The sequence below is a fragment of the Triturus cristatus genome, chromosome 7, assembly GCF_964204655.1.
Source record: "Triturus cristatus chromosome 7, aTriCri1.1, whole genome shotgun sequence".
Taxonomy (NCBI): domain Eukaryota; kingdom Metazoa; phylum Chordata; class Amphibia; order Caudata; family Salamandridae; genus Triturus; species Triturus cristatus.
The window spans coordinates 1,618,094,017-1,618,111,891 of NC_140590.1; the positions used below are offsets into that span (position 1 = coordinate 1,618,094,017).

Here is a 17,875-nt window from a genome sequence, read left to right on the forward strand (position 1 = left end):
TGTTTCATCACCTCTCTTGCCAGTGCCATATGAAAGATCATCGCCGCTGACGATACTCTGGACTGTTTTCTCGAGAAGTAGAAGAGTAAGACATTCATTATGTCTACTATACTGCCTACATTCCAGGAGTTTATCATGTTCTCAGTACGGTGTCGGTTCCATTGGTGTTAGTCGGACTGGACTGCACCTCTTCTTTCTAGGCATTTCATGTGTGTCTTACTCTCGGGTGGCGTACTCCACCAAGTAGGTATATATATATAACCTCTCCCACCCGAACTTGCTCTTAAGAGTGATCAAGGAAGGGAGTTTTCCTCTTGACAGCGAAGAACACAATATTTAGTGTTTCAATGTTAAACAAATGGGAGTGTCTTCTTTGTTGAAGTTTAGTGTTTTGGCGGTGATGACTTGGATGTCATTCCCCTTGAAGTTTATCTGCAATGGCAGGAACATGGCAATCTGTGTGCTCTTCGTCGGTTTTTCTTTCACATTTCCTAGAGTGAAATATAGTCTCACAAACAGTATTGTGGAGAAAGTAGTAGGAACCCTACTGAAAGTAGCAGAGCAGTAGGAGATTCTCCTGGGATGTTTCCTACCTCTGAGCCAAACTCCCTGTGCCTTTCTATGTCGAAAGAACAAATGTTACTTACCTGTAAACTGTGGTTCTCCAGTATTGGTGTCTTTCATAGATTTACATGCTTGAATATTCCCCGTCGTCGAAGTGGGAGTCCCACGGTATATAAAAAGCAATAAGTATCATGTATATACATACATAACCACATAATAGCATTTACATATCCAAATAAACTTTATATATATATATATATATAATTCAAATAACATATCAAGTGAAAATACCATAGGATAGTATTGACACATAGGAAAGCATTGAGAAAAAGGAATCACTTAACTGACATATCCTTGTCGTTTTATAGTCCAAACTCTAGCCAATCCGGCGCAAGCACCCTCTAGAACCTTCTCCTCAGAGGCTCAGGCCCTCAGATTTTCGTAGCACAAGAGTGACAAAGAGTCTAATGAGGAGAAGAGAGCCTCTGAGGGGAGGAGGGTGGGTCGCATGTGAATCTATGAAAGACACCAATACTGGAGAACCACAGTTTACAGGTAAGTAACATTTGTTCTTCTCCAGTATTGGGGTGTCTTTCATAGATTCACATGCTTGAATAGAATAGTGATGAACACTAATGGAGGAGGGCTGGGAGCAGTTAAGCTGAGCCTATAGTATATAAACAAATGAAGTGCTAGAACTGCCCTTCTATTAAAGCTACCATATCATTCTGGGGTACACATTTGGAAAACGTGAAACAAAATGTGTCAGAAGAATAAATTCATTCTATTGTTTGATTGAATCAAAATTTTTATTAATCTAATTTGTAGGTCTTTGTAACCTTCCTATTGCCCAAGGGGCTAAATATTTAGAAAGAATAATTAATAGAATATTTACAACATTTGCACATTCAATCCTGACATATCACATACACATCTCATGCAATCACATCCATTCCTACTATCACACAGACTTAATTCACATTGAAGCACAATTTTAACAATCATAGGACCACAGAGTTAATTATAAGAGCGCCAAGTTTGATTTCTAACACTTCTTAATTTTCGGTATTTTAGCCTCTTGTGGTCACAGTATAAGGTCTACGCGTTTCGAGACCCATGGATCATCGGGTCTCTCTTCAGGACCTGTAAAGTGATAATAAACCTAAATCAGTTTGGGTACTTCCCCTTAACCTCTCACAGAAATCTTTGTGAAGGAGCTCAATTGATTTACCTTGTGTCAGATGGAGGCGGACGGGATTAGTCTAAACAAAGAAGAAATAGTGAAAGAGTGTAAGGACAACCATACCTAATTTAGAAAGAAAAGTGCATTCAGAAAATGAGTAAATTCGGGATTGACTTACAGTTGGGTGGATTTGCTAAACCAACGTGAGGAAATTTGTTTGTTTAACAGGAAAGCAGCTGGTTGGGCTGAACTTGGTTGAGAAATTGAGGAAGCAACAAACATGGCATCAGATGGAGCTTAATGCTTTGGAGGGAAACACCTGAGTGCGTCGCGTGTAAAAGCCAGGGTTTACCTTAAGAGGAAGTCTCTTGTGGTTGTAATTGAGTTTAGGCGTTCGCTGCGGGGACGCCGCTTTTCATCACAAATGGTGATGGTCAACTCTGTGAGAAATCGGTAAAATATATTAAGAAACGGAGAGGGGGAAATTAAACAAAGGACTGATTAGACCGTAGTCTCAATCTTCCGGCGTTTCATACCTGTCGAAGTCAGAGGGTTTTCGCAAGGTGTCCGTGCGTTTCCGTGTTTGCTCTGCCGATTATCGTCGCAATGATGGTCCCTTGTTGATGACGTTTTATGCGTCTGGTAGCTGGTTGGTGGAGGGATTGGGCATAGAAAGAGGACTGATCGAGGCGGATCGTTAGTGGTAGAATGTTATACGTGTATCCTTCATAGGATAGCGTTTCGCACAGAGTGGAAAAGTAGTCAAAAAGCGGTGATTCAAATTTAATTAGTTGCATTTAGTTGCGGTCTCCACAGAAGGATGATGAAACTCACGTACTAAATTCCAAGAGATTCAATTAAGTTGCAATACAACGTGGTCCGTGGGTTTGATGGTCCTTAAGCAGACATTTCAGATGTAATACTCAAAAAAAGAAGGGAGAAAGCAAGATCAATTTTGTTTATCTCTTTGGATGATGTGGTTGAAGGGTAACCGACCCGGTGAAGGTGGAGGGATGGTTCCTATGGTAGAAGTTGACGTGTCCTCATGGGTACTAGTTCAATGAGAAAGGAGGGCAGGATAAACTAGTTCAACTCGCATGACATCATATGTCAGTCCGTGGATATTGGTTATGGTAGTGTGTGTTATTTCGTGCAGGTTGGTTGTCCTTTTGACACTCATTCTCTTTAGATGGTGGATTGGAAATGATGGTACTTTAGTTTAGAAGTAATGCGGTGCTGGTATTCTGACCATGTACTAAGTTAGGTTGTATAGTTCAGAAAGTTCATTCAGGCCTTTGGTGGCAGAGTTGAATTTGAGAATGAGCATGGCTTCTGTTCTAGAGAGTTTCTGCTCCAGGTCGCCACCTCTTGTGTCTCTATTTACTTTGGCGATTACTGTCCATTTTAGATCTTTGATTTGGTGGCTGTTGGTTCGCCAATGGTTGACCAAAGGGGCTGATATAACATTGTTGTTGATCCTAGACTTATGTTGTGACATTCGGATTCGAATTTCTTGGCTAGTTTTGCCTATATAGACTAAATCACACGGACATCGTATGGCATATATCACTGATTTACTTCGACAGTTGGTAAATGATTCGTGTTTCCAGTAAATCTGATTGTGTTCAAAGAGATCGCCTTCGATAGTCGTGTCACAACATGCACATGAGCCACATTTGCGATGGCCCTGAATGGGTTGTAATCCTACATAATCCCGCACTGTTGGTGTTTTTCTTGGTGGCATGGCTGCTCGGATGATTTGATTGGCAATATTGCGATCTTTTTTGAATGCAAATAAAGGGTTTTGTTTCAGTGATACGTCTAGATTTTTTATTAGATGCCAGTTCTGTATAATACATTTTCTCATTAGATTGGAGTTAGGACAAAATGTCGAAACACAGACGATCCTTTCTAGTGGATGGCTCTCTCTCTTTTTTAGTAGATCTTCTCGGGATGACCACCAAGCTCTTTTCATTGATCGTTTTAGTAGTTTCGTGGGATATCCTCTCTTCTTTAGATTGTCACATAGTGTAGTCGCGTGGGCCATGTATTCATCCTTGAATTGACAGTTCCTTCGGATCCGTAGAAATTGTCCGAAAGGTAAATTGTCTCGTAAATTTCTCGGATGATACCTTGCACTATTCAAGTTATCATCCGAGAAATTTACGAGACAATTTACCTTTCGGACAATTTCTACGGATCCACTAGAAAGGATCGTCTGTGTTTCGACATTTTGTCCTAACTCCAATCTAATGAGAAAATGTATTATACAGAACTGGCATCTAATAAAAAATCTAGACGTATCACTGAAACAAAACCCTTTATTTGCATTCAAAAAAGATCGCAATATTGCCAATCAAATCATCCGAGCAGCCATGCCACCAAGAAAAACACCAACAGTGCGGGATTATGTAGGATTACAACCCATTCAGGGCCATCGCAAATGTGGCTCATGTGCATGTTGTGACACGACTATCGAAGGCGATCTCTTTGAACACAATCAGATTTACTGGAAACACGAATCATTTACCAACTGTCGAAGTAAATCAGTGATATATGCCATACGATGTCCGTGTGATTTAGTCTATATAGGCAAAACTAGCCAAGAAATTCGAATCCGAATGTCACAACATAAGTCTAGGATCAACAACAATGTTATATCAGCCCCTTTGGTCAACCATTGGCGAACCAACAGCCACCAAATCAAAGATCTAAAATGGACAGTAATCGCCAAAGTAAATAGAGACACAAGAGGTGGCGACCTGGAGCAGAAACTCTCTAGAACAGAAGCCATGCTCATTCTCAAATTCAACTCTGCCACCAAAGGCCTGAATGAACTTTCTGAACTATACAACCTAACTTAGTACATGGTCAGAATACCAGCACCGCATTACTTCTAAACTAAAGTACCATCATTTCCAATCCACCATCTAAAGAGAATGAGTGTCAAAAGGACAACCAACCTGCACGAAATAACACACACTACCATAACCAATATCCACGGACTGACATATGATGTCATGCGAGTTGAACTAGTTTATCCTGCCCTCCTTTCTCATTGAACTAGTACCCATGAGGACACGTCAACTTCTACCATAGGAACCATCCCTCCACCTTCACCGGGTCGGTTACCCTTCAACCACATCATCCAAAGAGATAAACAAAATTGATCTTGCTTTCTCCCTTCTTTTTTTGAGTATTACATCTGAAATGTCTGCTTAAGGACCATCAAACCCACGGACCACGTTGTATTGCAACTTAATTGAATCTCTTGGAATTTAGTACGTGAGTTTCATCATCCTTCTGTGGAGACCGCAACTAAATGCAACTAATTAAATTTGAATCACCGCTTTTTGACTACTTTTCCACTCTGTGCGAAACGCTATCCTATGAAGGATACACGTATAACATTCTACCACTAACGATCCGCCTCGATCAGTCCTCTTTCTATGCCCAATCCCTCCACCAACCAGCTACCAGACGCATAAAACGTCATCAACAAGGGACCATCATTGCGACGATAATCGGCAGAGCAAACACGGAAACGCACGGACACCTTGCGAAAACCCTCTGACTTCGACAGGTATGAAACGCCGGAAGATTGAGACTACGGTCTAATCAGTCCTTTGTTTAATTTCCCCCTCTCCGTTTCTTAATATATTTTACCGATTTCTCACAGAGTTGACCATCACCATTTTTGATGAAAAGCGGCGTCCCCGCAGCGAACGCCTAAACTCAATTACAACCACAAGAGACTTCCTCTTAAGGTAAACCCTGGCTTTTACACGCGACGCACCCAGGTGTTTCCCTCCAAAGCATTAAGCTCCATCTGATGCCATGTTTGTTGCTTCCTCAATTTCTCAACCAAGTTCAGCCCAACCAGCTGCTTTCCTGTTAAACAAACAAATTTCCTCACGTTGGTTTAGCAAATCCACCCAACTGTAAGTCAATCCCGAATTTACTCATTTTCTGAATGCACTTTTCTTTCTAAATTAGGTATGGTTGTCCTTACACTCTTTCACTATTTCTTCTTTGTTTAGACTAATCCCGTCCGCCTCCATCTGACACAAGGTAAATCAATTGAGCTCCTTCACAAAGATTTCTGTGAGAGGTTAAGGGGAAGTACCCAAACTGATTTAGGTTTATTATCACTTTACAGGTCCTGAAGAGAGACCCGATGATCCATGGGTCTCGAAACGCGTAGACCTTATACTGTGACCACAAGAGGCTAAAATACCGAAAATTAAGAAGTGTTAGAAATCAAACTTGGCGCTCTTATAATTAACTCTGTGGTCCTATGATTGTTAAAATTGTGCTTCAATGTGAATTAAGTCTGTGTGATAGTAGGAATGGATGTGATTGCATGAGATGTGTATGTGATATGTCAGGATTGAATGTGCAAATGTTGTAAATATTCTATTAATTATTCTTTCTAAATATTTAGCCCCTTGGGCAATAGGAAGGTTACAAAGACCTACAAATTAGATTAATAAAATTTTGATTCAATCAAACAATAGAATGAATTTATTCTTCTGACACATTTTGTTTCACGTTTTCCAAATGTGTACCCCAGAATGATATGGTAGCTTTAATAGAAGGGCAGTTCTAGCACTTCATTTGAATAGAATAGTGAGCAGTAAGCAGCAACCGGCTGACAAGGCCGTATTAATATTGCATTAAATACAATGACAATGTATTTAATACGCAATTGAGAATACCCAAGGAGGAGGGAAGTAGCAGAGGCTCACCTTATTTAAACAGATTCCGCAGAACTGCCTGTCCCACAGCCGTGTCCGCTTCATTAACCGACTCCAGGCAGTAGTGCTTCGTGAACGTGTGCCTGCTGGACCACGTAGCTGCCCGGCAAATCTGATGGATGGGTACACCAGCAAACAGGGCAGTGGAAGATGACATTGCACTCGTGGAATGAGCCCTTACTCCAGAAGAAAGAGGCTTGCCAGCCCTTTGATGGCAAAAGGAGATCGCTGAAGAAACCCAACGGGCAATCGTGGGCTTGGTAACCGACTGTCCTTTACAAGTGCGTCCCGTAGGCCACAAACAGCTGATCCGACTTGCGAAAGAATCGTGTTCTGCTGATGTAGAATTTAAGGCACCTCTTTAAGTCCAAAGAGTGTAGACTCTGTTCCGCTGGAGACTGCGGATGCGGGAAAAAGGTTTTCAAGATTACTGGTTCATTGAGATGGAAATCGGATGGTACTTTAGGCATGAAAGCCGGATTAGTGCGGAGAATTACACAGTCCGATCTGAATTGAAGAAACTGAGGTTGTACTGTAAAGGCGTGAATGTCACCGACTCTGCGGGAGGAAGTCAGTGCAAGGAGGAGGGCCACTTTCCAAGTTAAGAATTTGAAATCCGCCGAATGGATTGGCTCAAAGGACGCCTTCATGAGCTGAGCCAATACGATTTAAGACGCCACGTGGGTGGAGGACGCCGAATGGGCGGGAACATTCAGAAGAGACCCTTGAAAAATTGCTGTATTACTCTAGATGAATAGAGAGAGGATGAGCCGTCCTGCCGAAAGCGAGATATTGCCGCTAGAAAGACCTTTAAGGTAGAGTGTGACAGTCCAGACTGCGCTAACTGCAGGAAGAACGGCAGAATGTGTTCCGGGGAGGCGTGCACTGGATGTATGTGGACCGATGCACACCAAAGACAAAATCGCTTCCACTTTAGCTTATAAGTTCTCACTGTGGAGGGCGCCCTCGCCCTAGCTAACACCTCCCTGCAGGCTGGTGGAATGTTCAAATGAGCAAATTCAAGGTGCTCGGGTTCCAAGCCGACAAGCTGAGTGAACTGGGATTCGGATGGCATATCCGCCCGTCGTTCATTGTTAGAAGGTCCGGCCTCGGGTGAAGGATGGCTTCGCATTGGGAGAGGAGGAGCAACTCCAAGAACCATGCCTGCCGAGGCCACCGTGGAGCTATGAGGAGCATCTGGCACGGTTGTTGCCGCATCTTCCGCAACACTCGAGGAATCAGAGGGATCGGCGGAAAAGCGTACGCAAATATCCTGTACCAATTTATCGAAAGGGCATTTCCGCACGACCCTTTGTGGGGAAACCAGCTTGCGTAGGACTGGCATTTGCTGTTCTGTGGGGTTGCAAAAAGGTCGATAGTCGGGCGACCCCAAAGGCCAAAAACAAAGTCTAGAGTTGGCTGGTGCAATTCCCACTCGTGGGTCGATGACGTTGACCGACTGAGTGCATCCGCCAGAGTATTGGAAATGCCGGGCAGGTGAACTGCCAGGAGCGTAATCCGATGGACTATGGCCCAACTCCAAATCCTCTGAGCCAGTCGGGAAAGCAGCGGAGATCTTGTCCTGCCCTGCTTGTTCAGGTAGTGCATGCAGGTGGTGTTGTCCGTCTGAATGAGGACTGACTCCCCCTGGAGCTGGAGGCGGAAGGATTTCAACGCCAAGAAAATGGCCATCAGCTCCAATCTGATGATGTGCCAGGAACGCTGAACCATTGTCCACTTGCCCTTGACGGATAAATCTTGAAGATGTCCGCCCCATCCTTCCATGGATGCGTCCGTGGTAAGAACGAGCTCTGGGGCTGTCGTTAGAAAAGATGTTCCCGCTGCGATGTTGGAAGGACGAGTCCACCAATGCAGCGGGCTGTCACCACGAGCTGGTCGTTGAAGGAACCGGAGACCTGACGCCACTGCTTGTCCAATTCCTCCTGAATGGTACGACTCCTCAGTCTGCAATGTGGGATCAAAGCGATGCAGGAGGACGCCATCCCCAGAAAGGACTTTAATATGCGGACTGAAACTGACTGCTTTGCTGCGATGGAGCTTGCGAGCTGTCGAATCCGTGTTTGCCGCTCTGCAGAGGCAAAGGCCATAGCCCTGCTCGTATCGATGGTGGCGCCGAGAAAGGTCTTGTACAGAGCTGGCGTGAGCTGAGACTTTTGCAAGTTGATCGACAAGCCCAGAGACTGAAACAGAGTGAGACAGCGCTGAGTATCGAGGGCCGCTTGGTGGGAGGATTGAGATTTGATTAGACAATCGTCCAAATACGGAAATATTTGTATGCCCGTTAGTCTCAAATGGGCCACCACCGGAGCCAGGATCATTGTGAAGACCCGCGGAGCTGAGCAGAGGCCGAAGGGCAGGACCTTGAATTGGAAATCCCTGTGACCTACACGAAAACGTAAGTATTTCCTGTGGCGTGGAATTATTGGCACATGGAAGTAAGCATCCTGAAGGTCGATTGTCGTCATGAAATCGCCCTGAGAGAAGAATTGAAGGATGTCCTTTAGCGTGAGCATGCAGAATGATTGGTCCTTGAGAAATCTGGAGAGACCTTAGATAGAGGATGGGGCGCCACTCCCCAGATTTCTTTAGTATGAGGAAAAAACGGGAATAGAACCCCAACCCCTTTTGTGATTTCGGAACCACTTCGATGGCCCCTTTTTTGAGCAATATCTGGATTTGGTTGAAAAGTTCTTTGAGGTGAGCGGGAGGAGTTCCGGATGGAGCGGTGTTTGGGGGAACTTTTACAAACTCTAGGGCATGGCCCCTTGAAATAATGTCTAAAACCCAGCGGTCCGAAATGATTGAGGACCAATTCGAAAAAAACTGGGAGATTCGTCCTCCAACTGGAGAAAGGGAAAAACTGGGAAGAATGGACCCTTGATGTACACAGTCATTGTTTTTTGGAAGAGTTTCCCCTGTAATTAGATTTTCCTCTATAAGATTTGCCAGACTGCTGCCTGTAAGACTGCTGTGGCTGTGAGGAATAACGTTGTCCTTGGTTGTAGGAGTGGTACTGGGAAGAAGACCCACGAAAGGAGGAGGAGGTGCCGCGGCCGCTCGTACTCCGAAAGGGCTGCTTCCGGAACTGGAGAGTGCCGAGGGAGCGAGCCGTCTCCGTATCCTTCTTGATGGCTTGCAAAGCGTCCTCCACATGCTGGCCGAACAAAGATTCTCCGTCATACGGCATGTCCAGAATTTTGGCCTGGACCTCCTGACGGAACGAGGTGGAACGAAGCCAACCCTGTCTTAAAACAGCCGCTCCAGCCAATTGACGAAAACCCGTGGAGGCAATGTCGAAGGAGCAGTCGATTTCGGAGGATGCCCTCTCACCCTCTTGCAGGATCTTTAGAGCGTCCACTCTAGAGTCTTCCGGGATAAGCTTAACCAAAGCTGCCATGTCCGACCACATTTGTAGATCGTAACGACCGAGGATGGCCAAAGAATTTGCTGCTCGGACTGTTGTTGAAGCCATGGTCGAAAACTTTTTGCCAAAGGCATCCAGGCGGCGGCAGTCACGATCTGGAGGTGACGAAAGCGGAGACGATGGATTTTTGGAGCGGCGTTGCGCTGCCTGGTTGATCACCGAGTCTGGCTTAGGCTGAGACACTAAGCCCGCTGGAGAAGAGTCCGGGGCCTTGTACTTCTTATCCAGTCGCGGGAGCACTGCCGGGATGGAGTTAGGCGTTTATTAGCTTAATGCCCTCGTTCCAGATAAATAATGGGCACAGCCCGTACCTGTTTCTGCGGCTGGGACTTGAAGTCGTACAGAAAACAGTCCTCCCTAACCACCATGGGAAGGTGAAAACGTTGAGCCGCCCTTTCCATCAGTTGATGGAATCCTGTTATGTCGACAGGTGGTGAATTCACTGGCGATGTTGTAGGTGATGCGGGTGAATTGATTTGATAGTCATCCCAGTCCGCCATAGAGTCTTCATCATGAAGCTCTCCCTCCTCCGTATCCAGATTATCCCCAACGTCATCTGTTGCAGGGGGAACCAATGCAGGTGTGGATGGTGTCGGCATCGTTGGCAACACAGGAGTAGACGGAACGGCAGATGGCGTCTCACGTGGAGAACTACGAGAGGAAGCCGGAAAGCGACGATTGTAGTCTTCCAACATAAATTGAAGGTTGGAGATGAGCGATAAAGGGAGCTGCGCCATAGGAACTTGTGCAGGGGGATGTTGCTCCTGCTCCTGACAGTAATAGTCCTGCGAATAATCATCCTCCTCAAAATCTTGGCATTTTATATGAAGCTCAGAAGGACTACGAGCATCTCGAAAAGAGGACTGAACATCGTCATCAGAATCCGAAACTTCCTCATCAACCGAGGGGAAGAGCTGATGAGGTGGCCGAGTGACCGGTGGCATCATGACAGAGTCCAGCACAGCATGGCGACGCTGCATCAAGGAGTTGTCCACCTACCCTGGCGCTGGTGTAGACATTGGCACCAAAGGCATGGTTGCAAAATTTGACACCTCCGTCGTCGAGGCGATTGTCGACGAGGCCGCCGTCGACGAGGCTGCCGCCGCCGTCGACGAGGGTGCAGTCGACGAAGCTCGCGCCGACGAGACGGTCGCCGACGATGTCGACGATGCTGTGACCGTCGGCGGCGGCGACTTCTTCTTCTTTATGATCGTCGACGAAGCTGTAGGCGTCGACGGAAGCACCAGCTTCCTAGTCGTCGACGAAGAAGATAGTGGAATCGTCGACGAAATAGTCTTTAGGGAAACGCACACCACTGTTGACGGTGAAAACGTCGACAAAGTCGTCGTTGACGACGCAGGCAAAATCTGCTCGACACCGTCGTCACCGTTGTCAACGAGGTTGATGAAGTGGCAGATCTCGTCGACGGAGGGGCCGTCGACGGGCCCGTAGACGGCTTTGCGCGTTTTTGACTAGAAACATGCGCTGACGGAGTCCGAGACGCCTGAGAGCTAGGTCTCGGGGGCGCTGGCGTAGTAACAGACTTGGCCTGCAGACACTTCCTCAAGACGAAGTCTCTTCTTTTTCAAAAAGGGAGACGGCAAGTCCTGAACACTACTACGCTTGGAGGAGACTCCTGTCCGAACGGAGGCCACACTTTCCACCTCAGAAAGGGGGTTATCCGTATCCTTCAGTTTTTTAAGCCACAATAATAGGCGGCCCTCCCTGTCCTTCAAAGTCTTTTGAGAGAAAGTTCTACAAATTTTACAGTTGGCCACCTTATGGTCAGGGTAAAGACAATAGAGGGTCCTCAGAAAAAAGTCTTAACTTCCCACAAGATGAACAGGGACGGAAAAGAGACTTCTTACTTGAAGACATGATGAGAAAAACTCAAACCAGACCAAAGACTGAGCAGAGCTCAGGGAGACTCCCTTCACACGACGTGCGGTAGAAAATCTGAGGGTCTGAGCCTCTGAGGAGAAGGTTCTAGAGGGTGCTTGCGCCTGATTGGCTAGAGTTTGGACTATAAAACGACAAGGATATGTCAGTAAAGTGATTCTTTTTTCTCAATGCTTTCCTATGTGTCAATACTATCCTATGGTATTTTCACTTGATACGTTATGTGAATTATATATATATATATAAAGTTTATTTGGATATGTATATGCCATTATGTGGTTATGTATGTATATGTATATACATGATACTTATTGCTTTTTATATACCGTGGGACTCCCACTTCGACGACAGGGAATATTCAAGCATGTGAATCTATGAAAGACACCCCAATACTGGAGAACTGAACCTTCTTCAACAGTGCGACTCACTAAGGCACAAGATGCATAAAAATGTGGACCTCTCAGATTTATTTATTTCCCCAGTAGAGCATGTCGCAAACAGTGAACGTCTGATATTTGTGTGCAATAATAAAAAACAACATACAAGGCCTACATTCAAAGATGTCAAATTATGTGGAGTTTAAACTAAACCGACTTTAACCTAAATGTTCAGTGAACCAAGCTGCATGGTTCAGAAAAAGGAACTGGCCATCAATTGCCAATGTAGTGTCCTCTGGAATTGGAAATTAAGCCAGATTGGTGTAAAGGTGCAGTACAGTTTTTCTATATGTAAAGCTGTGCTACCTCTCCATATATGATATTCCATTTTGATAGAAGTATTAACTTTAGAGGATCATACTTTTAAAGAATCTTTTTAAAGGTTTACGCGGGTGCCTTACAAAACACTTTGCCTTCAGGAAAGCACATATTTATCTTGTCAATGTTTCAAGCATTCGTCCAACAGTCAGTACTGTACAGTCTTCATGAATATCAGTGAAGATCCTGTGACCAAGAACTCTGAATTTAGCTTGGAGTCACAATAACACATTAATATGTGTGGTCTAACACTACTTTGTGGCAAAACACTTAAAGTCTACACCACTACTGTTTGACTCCAATTTCAAGTGGTAAAAATAAACAAAAGTTGCGTTTTTTAAGCAAAAATGCATAATGCTAAATCCAACAAGAGCATTTCAGAGAACGAAACAATTCCAGTAGACCTGCACTTAATTCAAGTGAACATTTAAGAAACGCACATCTGGAAGCAAAAATGAAGCAGATTTCCCAAAAAGATCATGTGGGCTTAAGTTATGTGGACTGGATTAGAAACCAACGAAGAAGACAACACGCCCCTCAGCAAGATCACCAGGCCTTTTATTGATTCCATCCTTAGGCTCTGTGCAAGAAGTTATTTACATTTATACAAGGGGAAGGAGGAGAGATTTGGTGGGGGAGGAGCAAGGGCTGGGATGGAAGCACAGGACATGGCAGTGTGGCTTTGTTTAGTGTACCGCATCTGTAATGCGGAAAGGAATCCGCTTCCTCTGAACATGTAAAGCATTTAGTTTAAGGTGCAAAAACCAGCAGTTGAAGGCGCTGGAATACTGAGTTATAAAGTGGCAGAAGAAACGAGGTGGCACATTGTAAAAGGTCACATTGTGAATTGTGTACTGCTGCCCCTCTACTAATGAGGAGCTAACACAAATGTAGAGTGTCTGGGGAGAAGTCACACTTTTGTTGAAATACTTAAGACCACCTGGACCATAGCTCTCAATGCATAATTGGGCACCTTCAAGTAGAAGAGGTTAGAAAACGCCTGCGCCGTATAGGACCCGGCCATTGTGCATAGTTTCAAGGCGATAGCTGTCAGAAGGACTCCATCACACAGGTTTCAAAGATAAAAATGACACCAGAGCTGTCTCCTAGGTCACTGTGGGTTAATACAAAGTGAAAGTACATTTCCTCATGGGAACAGCTGAAGTTCAAACTTAGGAGCCCAGCCCAAAGCAGTCTTCATTACAGCAAGGGCCGCTGCCCCTAGTGCTACTGTGAGGCCCATCACTGCCAGCTTCACCAAGCGGGCGCTCTTCGGTTTGGTCATGACAGTCTTGGCATGGTTGTCTGTTGGAAGCAGTTCTTTGAAACGCCTACGTAGAACAGTGTCTGGGTGCTGCTGGACTGAAGCCAGTTCAAAGTCTTTAAAGGTGGAAGCCGCTGTCCTGCAGGGAGGGGAGGAGAAAATATAAAGGAGGAACAGGAATGTTAGAAGGAGATGGGCCAAACTAAATACTCAGCCCCCCCAACCCTGGCACATCAATAGCTCCTCACTACGCAGAAGGTGGTACACATCCGCAAACGAGCCATTCTGCCAAACAGAAATAACTACCCTCCCAAATGAGCATGTATACCCATCAACCAAATATTAAAACATTACTACGATCCCCCACATCAGCAACTATGTCTCTTCGCCAAAAACAAATGACAGCCTTCCTGATATCAGCAATTGCTACCTTTCCCTGCATCGGTAAGTATGCACCAACCCCTAAACACAAAAGACTACATCTTTTACCTGTTGATTTCTGTATTCAGACTTTAGAGATGCAAGGATCTCTCACCTGAAGCTGTTAATATCTATAATGCAGACCCTAATGGATTAAATAAACCATAGAGGTGAAGATAATCCATGTAGATTGTATGAAAACACAATCCTGCCACATAATAAAGTAAATGAGTACCCGCCCTATCACAAAGTATGCCCCTCCCCCAAACTACCTTCCGTAGATCAACAATAAGTATTTCCATTCCTCGATCAAATGACTACCCTCACCCACATCACAAAGTACGCCCCCACCACCAAACACTAATGGCTTCCCTCCCTCACATCACAAAGTATACCCCACCCGAACAAGACTACCTGCCTTAGATCAACGACTACACTTCCCCACATTAGGAATTATGAAATTTCTCCAAACACGACTGACCTCACCCACATTAGCAAATATGTGCTCCCCAAACACAAATTACCCCCACCCCTACCTTCATAGAATGAGAACTCCACCCTCCATTCAATAGGAAGCTCCTGTGTACAGGACACATCCATTTTTCCATGAATGGTGCAGTCTTCATGGCCGATAGTGGTGCCCCATATTCACAGCAGGCAGTCTCACACCTAAACCAGGCAGCCAAAACCTTCCACATACCCAAAGAAGGTGACCTATTATCCACCTATCCTAGAAGGCAGCCTAATCTGTTTCCCTCCCCATCGCTTCAAGCAGTCAGCCCTGACCCCGTGATACAGAAGTCAGCTGCAGTTACCTATGCCTATTCTTATAGATGGCAGCCCCACCACACATTTTCTACCATTCAAAACTTAAGGACTCCCACTGGAGGCATAGTGTGTCTAGGCACCCCTTCCCCAACAGTAGGCAGAGCCTGGCCCCCCTTCGAGGCCTGTAACAGTAGCGCCCTTCCCCATTCATGAAGAACTTTAAAGTAATAAACGCAATATTCAAGCGCGTCATAACATTACAGCCGGCAGCTCACCCCCACTTCTGCAGAAGACCGTTCTTCTGCCTCACGTGTAGAGCAGGATGCTTTTGTTTAACTCATACATATGGGAGCTTCCCTATTCCTTGCGGCAGAGAGATAAATACCCATGGATAGAATTAGACAAATTACCTGTATTAAGTCTACAGAGTCATACAACTGACTTTTGCACAAAAAAAAGTTTAGGAACCTAGTACAACATTGTAGTAGGAGCTGTGTGGTAGCGGCTTCATTCACCCATCTGAGAGTCTTTAATTTCAACAAATGAAAGAAATTGCATGACTTTTTCATGATAAGGCAGTGGATAGCACAGATCCGGGCTACACAGGTTCTACTGTCTGTGAGCTGCCTAAGATGCCATTTTATTTTGTGACAAAATTATCAAAAAACATTCAATTTGCCTATGTGTAAATAACAAAAAAGAAAAAAGAAAGAAAAGCGAACTAAGATAAATAAGAGGAACATGAACATGCATTGTTGTCCTTATTAACTTTGTAAAGCAATAGTTTGCCTTGAAATGTGCTCAGAGACTGTCCCTCTGTAGGACGGATAAGCCCAGGTTGTGGTCTTCAGCCTTCTCGTGGTACTGCTACTAATTTACATCGGGCATGTATGTATGCTACATCACGGAACAGCTACAGTTATTTCGTAGACACCCATCTCTTTTCTTCTGTGGCTAAGAACTGTTCTATGCAGCAATGCAGGGCCGAACTATATACCAGGGTTGATTGAATTTTTTCAGCATGGACAGGTCAATATGTAGCACCTTTTTTTATCTACCTAATTACATTTAATCACGCCAAAGAATTGATTAAAAATAGATCAAATTCTTTGGAAAAGCGTTAAAAAAAATAAATAAAAAAATAGCTAAAAATACTGTGGATAAACCTCTCTGACTATATGCAAGGCATCTGTATTTTAGTACCACTCTCCTGCAGTACAGCGGGGAGTTTTTGTGCTCACATCTACAGGGGGGCAGTAAATTATGCTCCACCGGTGGAGTTATGCCCACTCTGCGTTACGCTTGTAACGTAGAGTTCTGATAAAACTGCACGAACCGCCGCGTGACCGTTTTTTCACAAGCGCAGCTCGCCAACAGTAAGTTGGGAAGCGACAATTGGCGTCCCCTAGCACGATTTTCATGTGCTAGGATGACATCTGGCGGGATTTTCCCAACTTGGGCCGCTCGCGACCGTTCACACTGACAAAGCTGCCACTCAAGTAGAAAATCTGCTCGCGCGGCAGCAAAGAAGCAGCGCCCTCTGGCATGCCGCATGTTGTAGTTCGGCCGATTTTGCAGCGCAGAGACCAAGCTTGGCGCTACAAATCAGCGCAACGTGCCATTTCCGCCCTCGTGCGGAACTCCGTGGAATCGGAGTGTTCATGCAACTCCATGGAATTCAGCAGAGTGAAGCTCCACGAGTTCCACCAACTACTACTCACATCACAGGACTGCTGGATGCATTATTCTCTAAACCTAAAGGCAGGGCTGTGAAATGTCTGAGGATCTTATGAATCCAGATAGGCTCTACTGAATATCTACCCAATATTTTCAATATTCACTAAGACAGGACTGTGTTTTCATACAATCTACATTAATTATCTTCACTTCTATTGTTTATTTAATCCGTCGGGGTCTGAATTATAGATATTAACAGCATCAGGTGAGAGATTCTTGCATCTTTAAAGTCTGACTACAGAAATCAACAGGTAAAAGATGGTGAGGATACTTCTATAGTAAGGGCCTTTATTGCGTGCATGCAGCATTTTTGTATTTTGTTTCATTTTACGTAGAAAATAAATGGGGCGGAAACCAGAGAATTGGTCAAAAATAATATGAATTACTTGCACATGGCTAACTATACAGATTTTTTTGTGGCTAAAAACTGACCAACTTCAGTGGCATTAGGTAAGTAACATCAATGATTACATGGTACTGGTGATGTGAAAAACCAAAAATACATGCATTGGCTTAAACTCAAAAAGCATAGTACCGGTGAATCTGGAAACTCTAGGAGTTCTACAACACTTTAGAACTGCCTCTTCAAAACGTTCCCCAAAATGATGCATGCTGACAAGTACTGTGACAGCTCTGAGTCAAGTAGTGGAATGAGTCCTAGCACCCCAGCTGGTAGTCTGTTAAGAAACGAATGAATGGGCATGGAATCTAAATTCGTGAGCAGGTTTGATACACCCTGGCAGACAGTGTGCAAATCAGGCACTTGTGGGCAGGGTCTGAGCAGGTGTAGTACATACACATGCACGTGGGGTGGGAAGCAGGCATTGGTGGATGGTGGCTATGCAGGTTTGACACTCACTGGTTAGCAGGTTGGGAAGCAGGCATTGGTGGGCGGGGTCGGAGTAGGTCTGACGCTGACTGGTTAGCAGGTTGGAAAGCAGATATTGGTGGGTGGTATCTGAGCAGGTTTGACACTCACTGGTTAGCAGGTTGGGAAGCAGGCATTGGTGGGCAGTGTCTGAGCAGGTTTGACACTCATTGGTTAGCAGGTCGTGAAGCAGGCATTGGTGGGCGGTGTCGGAG

At 44.9% G+C, this 17,875-nt stretch overlaps 1 protein-coding gene across 2 annotated transcripts in view; it reads right to left on the minus strand.

The window, feature by feature from the left end:
- Nucleotides 1-13,144: 13,144 nt before the first annotated feature.
- Nucleotides 13,145-17,875, minus strand: part of TBC1D20 (TBC1 domain family member 20) — a 73,598-nt gene continuing 68,867 nt past the window's right edge. For both annotated transcript variants that reach the window (XM_085619550.1, XM_085619551.1), the window contains exon 8: nt 13,145-14,006. In XM_085619550.1, coding sequence (XP_085475676.1) covers nt 13,751-14,006 — 256 coding nt within the window. In that variant the 3' untranslated portion in view covers nt 13,145-13,750. The remainder of the gene's footprint in view (nt 14,007-17,875) is intronic.